At 29.6% G+C, this 10,128-nt stretch overlaps 1 protein-coding gene across 1 annotated transcript; it reads left to right on the top strand.

The window, feature by feature from the left end:
* The first annotated feature begins 4,335 nt into the window (after positions 1 to 4,335).
* Positions 4,336 to 7,002, top strand: LOC129313854 (receptor-like protein EIX1). The gene has a single exon (XM_054957255.1). The coding sequence runs from the start codon at positions 4,336 to 4,338 to the stop codon at positions 7,000 to 7,002; it is 2,667 nt and encodes an 888-aa protein (XP_054813230.1).
* Positions 7,003 to 10,128: the final 3,126 nt, after the last annotated feature.

Genomic DNA, 10,128 nt, shown 5'->3' with positions numbered 1-10,128 from the left:
GCCGTTTTTTATTTTATTGCTTAATTTCCATGCCACATGAACCACGAAACTTAGTATGTTTAAAAACAAAGAAGCATCAAGCACGAAATATAATCAACATTATACTTGTAGAAAATAACAAGTGACAAGTGATTTTACGTACGAACTACAAAGCGAATCTAATGAAAAGAATCTACTCTCATAAACAACTCCTAGTGTTCCCTAGAAGACAAAAAATTAGTTGTTCAAAACATTATTCTAAAAAAATATATCATTCAAGACAATAATGCTCTTTTTTTTTTTTGAGAAAAAAATTAGCATAGGCTTTAGTTCCTACATTGATGACGCGAGTTTTCTTCAAGTCCACAACGCAAAGGTTTTTCGTGAATGGAAAATATTATAGAAATTACCTAATTAAAAAATAAGAAAATAATTGAAAAAATTAATCTCAAGTCCCACTCAAATAATCTAAATACATGAAAGTCCCATGAAATTACAAAATCTCCTTTCTTTATAATTTGCTTCAGAACTACAGTGTCATCCGATGCAATTATTTTTTTACTTTTTTATAAATTAAAATTGCTTATAAAAATTTAATTTTTGATAACATAAATTAAAATTAAAATTATATTTTATGTTATGGTTTTTAAAAAATTAAACTTTACTCCTCCATTTAAAAATGTAGGGCATTTTTTAAAAAGTTAGATGTTAAAAAAATGTAAGGTCTTTTTAGTTTTTTAAAGTATAATTCATGTGTTTTGTCAAAAGTATCCATAATAAACAAAGTATTTTATGTTTATTTTAAAATAAAATACCCTATTAAATATTCTCTCTTGTCCTATTTATAGGGCAAAGAAAAAAATGTTATATCCTATTTATAAGTCACCTCATTAAATTTTCATCATAAATTTTTTTCATTTAACCTTTATTGAATGTAGGAAAGGGAAAATATATTATAAATTTCTCAGCAAAGTTAATAAGTTTTAAAGTTTTTTTTTGTTCTGGTTAAATATGTTGAAAGTGTCTTATACAGAGTTAATAAATTTTAAGATTTTTCTTAATTTTAGTAAAATATATTGGGAGTATCTTATAAATAAGACCAGAGGAATAAGGGTAAATATGAAAAGAGGTGTTAGCTTGAATTGACTACTTTATTTGGGTCAAGATTCAATTGAAAATATCTTACATTTTTTAAAATAAATTGTGTGAAAATAAAATGAATTATTATTTATATTTGTATATTCTAATGGATATAAAAAAAACTTCTTATATTGTACTAGGAATAAAAAAAATATAATTAATAGAAGTTGCTAAAGAAATTAAAAAATATAGTTATGTTTACTTTTCCTTTCTTAAAGAAATTAAAAAAAATTATTTTACTCTTCTTTCCTCTATTTTTTTAAACAATGTGGATCAATGTTCCCGTGCATCATGTACAGGGTCTAAAATCTAGTTATTCTGAAATTACGTGTCTTTTTATCGTTGTTGTCAATTTATTATAAAAAAACTTATATACCTAAGCTTATATTTATTAATATGCTTATTTTTAATTAAATCAAAAACACATATGTCATTTATAAATTATTTATTCTATAATAACTTGTTATTAGTATTATTAATGCATTAAATTTCACTTATTTTGATTTGATTGAATAAAAATACATTAAATATATAGATTTAAGTATATAAGTATTGCCCTTTATTATATTGAATTGAAGTTGTCAATATAAGATTTAAATCCTCTTGAAGTTGATATCTTTGAATTTTTGTGAAGTTTTCCTTTTCTGCTACTTCTATTTTATTATTTTTATAAAGTTTTAAATCTTCCCTTGCTTCTTTAAAAAGGTAAATTTCACATAAATTCACATATCTCAACTTTGAAAATTTTGGATCTGTCAATATATTGTTAGATATTTGTTGGTGGAATTCAGATATTCTAACAATATATTGACGGATTATCTAATAGTAATTGTCAATTGACAACAATTGTTAGATATTGTAATAATAAACAATTATCTAATAGTAATTGACAACTTCAATTAAAAAATCATGAGTTTAGACTAATTTTGCGGTTTTATGAAACTTTTTTATATTTAGATTATTTCTGGGAAGATGAGATTAATTTTCCAAAAATAAGTTAGATGTTAGAGTACGTAAAATATTTTATTCGAAGTGGGTTAACTATTAATCGAAATTCCCGCTGTCTTTATTATTGCTTAATTTATTCCTTGTAACATGACCAAAACAATTCATATGAGCAAGGCTGTTAAACTCGCGGGTTTAAATAAACTCGTGATAGGAATATAAACTTATATCATAAACTCAAATTATAAACTCATAAAAGTTTACCTCTATTAATAAATAACCATTAAATTATTACTGTAATTTAATTTAAATATATTAAAAATATAAATAATTAAAATTAAACCTATCTACATTGATAAATTATCATATACAAGACATAAAAATTTTAAAATAAGGGAGCTTATTTTTATTTTTTTCTCTTTTATTAATATTAGTTTTTGCATTTCAAGTTCTTTTTCTCTGAACTAAGTCCTATAGCTTTTATGAACTAAATTCTTCATAATATGTATTTAACTCTCTCAACTCAAAAAAAAATTAATAAACTTAACAAGTTTAATCAAGTTTGCATTTAGTTCGAGTTTATAAATTAGTTAACACGATTTTAAAAGTTAGAAATATAAAAATGATAAACTTAGAGGTAAACTCGCAAGCTTGACTAAGTTTGTATCTAGTTCGAGCTTATGAGTGAGTTGACATGATTTTAGAAGCTAGAGACGTAAAAATATTAAATTTGTAGAGTCAACTTGAAAGTTTAACAACTATGCATATGAGAGCATGAAAATCAGTATGCTATTTAAAAATTAAGGAGCATCAAACACGAAATATAGCCAACGTTATACTTTAAGAAAATGACGGACAACAAGTGATTTTATATAAGAAGCAAACCTAATTCGAAAGAATCTACTCCCATAAACTACTCCTAGTGTTTCCTAAATTATAAAAAAGTAGCTGTTCGAAACATTATTTTAAAAAGATATCATTCAAGACAATAATGCTCATTGGCCTGAAAAAAAAAATACATAGAATAATTCTCCATTTTTCTCTTGCAATTACCGTAGGCTTTGGTTCCTGCATTAACGTGTTCTTATCTTCAATTCCATAACGCCAAGGTTGCTAGTGAATGGAAAATATTATAGACATTAAGCAAATAAGAATATATTTTGGATAAAATCACTCTCAAATCACAAACAATCTAAATACATAAAAATTCCATGAAATTATATAATTACTATGAAATTTTATTATATCTTTTATTAAAATTGTCAATTACTATTGCATAGTTATTAATGGAGTTGTTTATCGCTTGATAACTAGCTAGGTAGCAATAATTAATAACTACCATCTACGATAATTGACGACTTAAATAAATAGCATATGAAACTTTAGAGTAATTTGTAATTTCATGAAACTTTTCTATATTGAAACTACTTGTGTGAAATGTAAAAACAGGTTTTTCTAAATTATATTTAGACGTTAGATTACGTAAAATATTTTGTTCAAACTGGGTTAAATATTAATCGAAGTTTCCGCTATCTTTATTATTGCTTGATTTCCTTGTAACATCGTCCGTGTTGACTACTGGGGACTCAACAAGGTGTGATCATCATTGTAACCTTTGTGTAGGCTCGGAATACAACTAGTGATGAGCCAAGGCAAGCCAAAATTATTAGAGGAAGTATATTTTAATTAATTAGCATGCTAATTAATTAAAAGAGGATCATCATACAATGTTATAATGAATGATACTACTCCATTTTTAAATATAAGAGAAAAATAACCAACTTCCATTTTCATTCTTTGCTTTCCGCTCCTTACATGCCCTTGGCTGGATTGAAGATTTAAATCAAATCGTTAAAATGTTAACTTGAAATAAAAGTAAGTTATATTTTCTGCGAAATTCAACTAATTAAAATAAAATTTTGCGTATTTTTTCTGAACAATATACAAGTGTGTGTGTGTGTGTGTTTGTATCACTTTCATTCCCTCCGTGGCTCTGTGGAATGAATAAGAGAGAATATACTCTTTATTTAAATATCAATTGGCATTCCTTGAACCCTTCCACGCGGCCAAAGCAACAAAATATTTGGTTGGTCAAGTTAAATTGCTTTGTCATGTACAAACCAGAGTTCCAATATCAGGTGATATGCCTCCTTGTAATGAAGATAATTAAACATTATTTTCCAAAGAATACTAAAGAGGACATGTTCTATATAAATATCACTCACTGGGGGTCGATCCCTTCTCATCAAACCATATCGATCTTGACTGATCATGGATTCCTCCTTCCCCTCTTATGTTACGGATATTTTACTGCCATGCCTGCTAATATTTGCAATCATGCTCCCCAAAGGCATGTGTGCTTTGAGAGTGCATTGTAATGAAAAAGACCACAACCTTCTCTTAAACTTCAAACACACTGTTACTGATCGATCTCACATCCTCTCTAGTTGGTCTCACGAGCAACATTGCTGCGAATGGGTTGGAGTTCAATGTGACAACATCACTGGTAGAGTCACAGAGCTTAGTCTCCCTTGTTCTCCTGAACTCTCTGCTAATACTTGTGAGTATGACAAAGTAAACTGTCTGGCAGGTGAACTTCACTTATCTTCGCTTCAACTTGAATTTCTGAATTACTTGGATTTGAGAAATCATGACTTCCAAGCTGTCACCCTCAATGATTGTCCTCATTCATGTGAAAATATTAATTCTTCCAATCTTCTTTATCTTGATTTATCATATAATGAGGATCTCCATTTTGATCATCTTCATTGGCTTTCTATTTTTCCCTCCTTGGAACGTGTTAACCTTAGTGGCATTAATCTTCAAGGAAAAGTTGACTGGATTCAACTACCAACTCTGCTTCCTTCAATCAAAGAGTTACGCTTTGATAGCTGTCAACTTAGAAACATCAATCCATTTCTCCAGTATGTCAATCTTACTTCACTTGAATTCATTGGCCTTTCTGATAACAGCTTTAGCTCTCTCTTGCCTGTTTGGTTATTCAATCTTAGTGATCTCACTTTTATTGACTTGAGCTATAATAATTTTCAAGATCAGTTCCCAAAGGGGTTACTAAACCTTCAAAAATTACAAACCTTGTATTTAAAGCACAACAAACTTGTCGGATCCATTCCAGTTTGGTTAGGCCAACTTGAACATCTACAAGAAGTTGATGTTACTGAAAATTTATTTTCTGGTCCTATCCCCTCAACTTTGGGAAATTTAACATCCTTGACTCACCTCCGTGTCTCCTCAAATCATTTAGGGGGTAGTCTTCCAGAAAGTCTTGGGCAACTATTGAACTTGGGCGTATTAGAATTTGATGATAATCACTTAACAGGCCATGTGTGTGAAAGAAATTTTGCCAATCTCTCAAAGCTGACTGTTCTATCCGTGGGATCTCCAGGCTTGATCTTTGAATTTGACTCTCTTTGGATTCCTCCTTTTCAACTTGAACAAGTTGGTTTGTCATACGTGGTGGGTCCTAACCTTCCTACATGGCTATATACCCAAACATCTCTTGCGTTATTACAAATTACTTACTCAAGCTTTTCATTGGAATCCCAAGACAAATTTTGGGACCTTGTGGCCCAAGTGCCACGCTTGTACTTAACGTACAACACAATTGTTGCGGACATCTCTAATGTGTTACTGAACTCTACAGACGTAAGGTTATATTCAAATCAAATCCGAGGAACCCTCCCTCGATTGTCACCGAATGTTGTCTGGTTCAATGCCAAAAACAACTCTTTCCATGGATCCCTTTCTCCATTATTATGTCAAAACATGAATGAAAGAAGCCAGTTAATATATTTGGTCTTGTCTGATAATTTTTTGTCAGGTGAGCTAACAGATTGTTGGACGAATTGGAAATCGTTAGCTATTATTAGTCTCAGCAACAATAATCTAGCAGGAACAATCCCCAGATCATTGAGCTTTTTGTCAAATTTTACAGTTTTGCATCTCAACAAAAATAACTTACTTGGGGAGTTACCTTTATCATTGAAAAATTGCCAGAACCTGCAAGACCTTGATGTTGGAGAAAATAAACTATCAGGGTACATACCATATTGGATAGGACATAATGCAAGGGTTCTCCGATTAAGATCCAATCAATTTAGTGGAACTATTCCCCCACAAATTTGCCAATTAACTACACTCATAGTATTGGATTTTGCGGAGAACAACATATTTGGTTCAATACCGCCTTGCCTACATAATATGAAAGCCATGGCATTCCCTCGTTCTTCAGAGCTTTCTAGCATTTGCATCACAAGTCAAGGCGTTGTTTACAAAATCATTGTCAGTGCTATGTTGCATATAAAAGGCCAAGAATGGTTCTATGAAGGAAACTTGAGATTCATGCGTAGTATTGATCTATCCAGTAACAACTTATCTGGAATGATACCTCCAGATCTATACAGCCTCTTTGAATTGCTTTCTTTGAAATTGTCTCATAATCGATTTGAAGGGAACATACCAAAAGAGATTGGCAACTTGAAACAGTTGGAGTCTCTTGATCTTGCAAACAATCTACTTTCAGGTGAAATTCCTCAAAGTATAGCTCAATTGTCTTTCTTGGAAGTTTTGGACCTTTCTTTCAATAATTTCTCAGGAAAGATCCCATTAGGGACCCAACTTCAAGGGTTTGCTGCACAAAGTTATATTGGAAATCCAGAACTATGCGGAGTTCCACTGCCAAAGAATTGTGCAGATCAAAATGACATGAAACCTGTTGAAGAAAATGACAATCAAGAAAATGAATTTCTGCTTTCATTCTACATGGGGCTGGGAGTGGGATTTGCCATAGCTTTTTGGGGAGTCTGTGGTGCCATTTTTTTCAATAGGAATTTCAGGTGTTCTTACTTCAGATTCCTCTATCACATCAGAGACAAGCTTTACGTGTTGATGGTCCTCAAGATGAATCGTTTCCGTTGAAAGTCTTGTTGGCATTTTGGTGAGTGAACAAAAACTACTCATTTATGTTTTAACTAAGCTTTTTTTTAGAAGAAAAATATAATGTTGATTGTTTTAATTTTTTTCCCATAAATATTTACATTATAAAATAACTATGTTAAGAAGACATGCTCTAGATCCTGTACATATAATATTTTGGCGTTTTAGTGCCCTTGAAATTAATTATTTGTAATGTGTATATATATAATGCAGCAGGTTATTGTTATGCATATTTTAATAGAAATAATAAAGTTAAGTTTAAAAACTAATACTCCTTTCATACATTAAAAAATGGAAGACAATTGAATTTTTTATTAGAAAGTGAAATTCAATTAAAAATGTCTTACATTTTTTAATGAAAAGAGTATATAATAAAGAGAAAGGATTTATAAATTTAAATTTTAAAGTTTTCGGTTGAGACGTGGTATACTTCTAGTATTCTTTTTCCTTCCTCATTTCTAGGTAGTTATCCTTAACAAGTGATATTGAAGTTTGGTTTTGTCCATTTCTAAATTAAAATTAGCTTAAACTATATCATGTCGAGACGTGATTGGCCTTGTACCAAAAAAAAACAAGAAAGAAAGACATTGCACTTTTTATTTGTGTCACATCACAATCATGCATTATATATAAAAAAAAGAAATAATCATTCTTATATGACAAATCAATTAATGATGAAGATAATTTACATTAAAGTTATTACAAATTAATTTATAAAAAACTTTAATTTATTATCATATTATAATGCATGCATGTATGTTTGTCATGCAGATTTGACATCGCCATGATTGTTAACACAATGGGAGCTTTGAACGTCTTAAACTTCACAAAGAGGTGTCGAAACATGTAACTTCTTCTCCACGTATCAACCGGTAAGCATGCTAATTTAATTAATATCAGCTAGCTAGAGTCATGTGGCTATTTATTTATTTAAAAAAAAGGTCTGAGGGGCTATTCAATTTTGAGCAGGATTAAAAAACTTAATCATATTAAGTTTATAAAAAAGTCAATCATATTACTATTTAATTTATTAAGAAAAAATATGATTAAGTTAACATTACGGTTTTTAATTAGAATAAATTAAACAAATATTCTCTATGTTGGTGAAAAAGAAACAAATATTCTCTATATTTTAGTATATTTACATGCTATCTTCATGGCCTAGCCAATCTAAAACCTCGAATGTAAACATAGGCGTAGACATAATTAAGCCAAACTTAATTTAGCTTCAAGTGACTGAAAAGGCTATGCCCGTGAATTAGTTGAAGTGGTGGTTGAAATTAAAGGTTCAGTAGTCTAATTGTGACCAAACCAGGATTAATGTGATGACTCTCTATATTTTTATATATTTTGAAGAGTTTTATTGATCTTTTAAAAAGTCATCTAGTTATTTTTGTTTATTTATCTTGTGTTTAGTATTTATTTTAGTATTAGTTAGCTTGTCTTGTAAATATTATATTTTGATTTTGTTTTATAGTATTTTCTTTTGTTAATTTGAGTCATTTTGAATTTTAGGAAACTCTACAAGAGCTTGGAAGAGGCGAAGAAGAAAGATATAATGAATTCAATAAAGAAATTAAATTGTTATGATTACCTACTACAACAGCCGCCACAGTAGGTCAGTATTAGAAGGCAAATTTTAAACCAGAAATAGAGCGTGCTACAGCGGGTTTCATACCAGGAACGCACAGCATCAACTTTTTTGTTTGATAAAAGAGGAAAACTAGGGTTTTTTGAAGGAGGCTTCATTTTTTACATTCTCTTAAGGTCCAGAGGTGATTTTGGAGAGCTTGGGGTGATTTTGAAGCTTGGGAGCAATATAACTTATCACCATTCACATTTCCATTGAGTTTTTCTTTACTTTTCTCCTTCTTTCTCCTATGCATCTGATTTAGTCCCATTATTCTGCTGTTTTAAGATTGTATTTTGCTATTTGTGGCTGAACCTTGATTCTCTAAAGTCCTATGAACTCATTTGCTCCGGTTGTATCTTGATTTACCAATTACTTTGTGATTAATAGATGTTTTATATTTTAATTCCAATTATATTTGTGTTGTTTGATGATTGGCCACCATTAAGTGATAATTTGGAGGAATAGAATGAACTTGGGAAAGGAATTTCTATTTGGATAATTGGAATTGAATGCTTAAGATTAACTATGGTTAATTTGCCTCTAGGACAAGAATATACCTAAAAGACCTAAATGGTTAGAAGGGATTTGAACTTAATGCTCTGTATCTAATTTTGGCAAGAAATTGTTGAATTAGAATTAAGTAGGGTTTTGGGTAATCGAAAGATATTCAAGATTAATTCCAGTGTCCCAACCTTTAAAACTAAAATTAAAATCAATTTAATCGGCAAGTTGAGTGCAATAGAGCAAATGAGGGATTAGAACTCTAGGGTGCTCTCTTAATCATTTCTTGACTTTAGAGTGCTTCAAAATCTTAGTTGCCTACCTTATATTTTTTATTTTTAATTTGAATCATTCACCATTATAAGTTGCTTGTTTGATTTAAATGAAATTGAGAATTTAATACCTTTTTGCTAATTTACTTAATTCTCTATGGGATCGACCTTGATACATTACTATATTGCATATTGACCCATATACTTGTGGTGTTCATTTAGTTTTGGTGTGCATCATAATGACTAATCTATCATGATTACATAATATTATATAATTACAACATGTAACAAATATTCATACATAACTATAAAAAGAGTAATATTTAAATAAAAATGCATTAATTCACAAAACAAAGTGAACATTTATATATAAACCACACATAACTCAGCAAAACAGAAAAAAGCACAAATTTGACTGCTATTTTTTGCATTTTTTAAAACTCAAACCAATGTCTTTTCAGGCTCAGCAAAGAGAAATAAAATAAAATAAAATTGAAAATCTAGAAATTATAATTATTGGAATTGATATTTGTAACTTTTTTCAGTAATTTTATCGGGACCTAACTATTATTAATGTTATCTTTTAAGACTTAAATTATCAGTCTCCCCCTTTTTTTTCCATAGATGAGTTGGAATTGATATTTTTAACTTTTTTCAAAAAATTTGTTGGGACCTAACTATTATTAATTTTGTATTTTAAGA

This window comes from Prosopis cineraria, unplaced genomic scaffold, assembly GCF_029017545.1.
Source record: "Prosopis cineraria cultivar Desert tree isolate PC_DT_omini unplaced genomic scaffold, ASM2901754v1 PC6, whole genome shotgun sequence".
Taxonomy (NCBI): Eukaryota; Viridiplantae; Streptophyta; class Magnoliopsida; order Fabales; family Fabaceae; genus Prosopis; species Prosopis cineraria.
This window is presented reverse-complemented; position numbering and strand designations above follow the sequence as displayed.

Coding starts and splice junctions, on each gene's coding strand:
- LOC129313854 (XM_054957255.1), top strand. CDS start 4,336: ATGGATTCCTCCTTCCCCTCTTATGTTACGGATATTTTACTGCCATGC.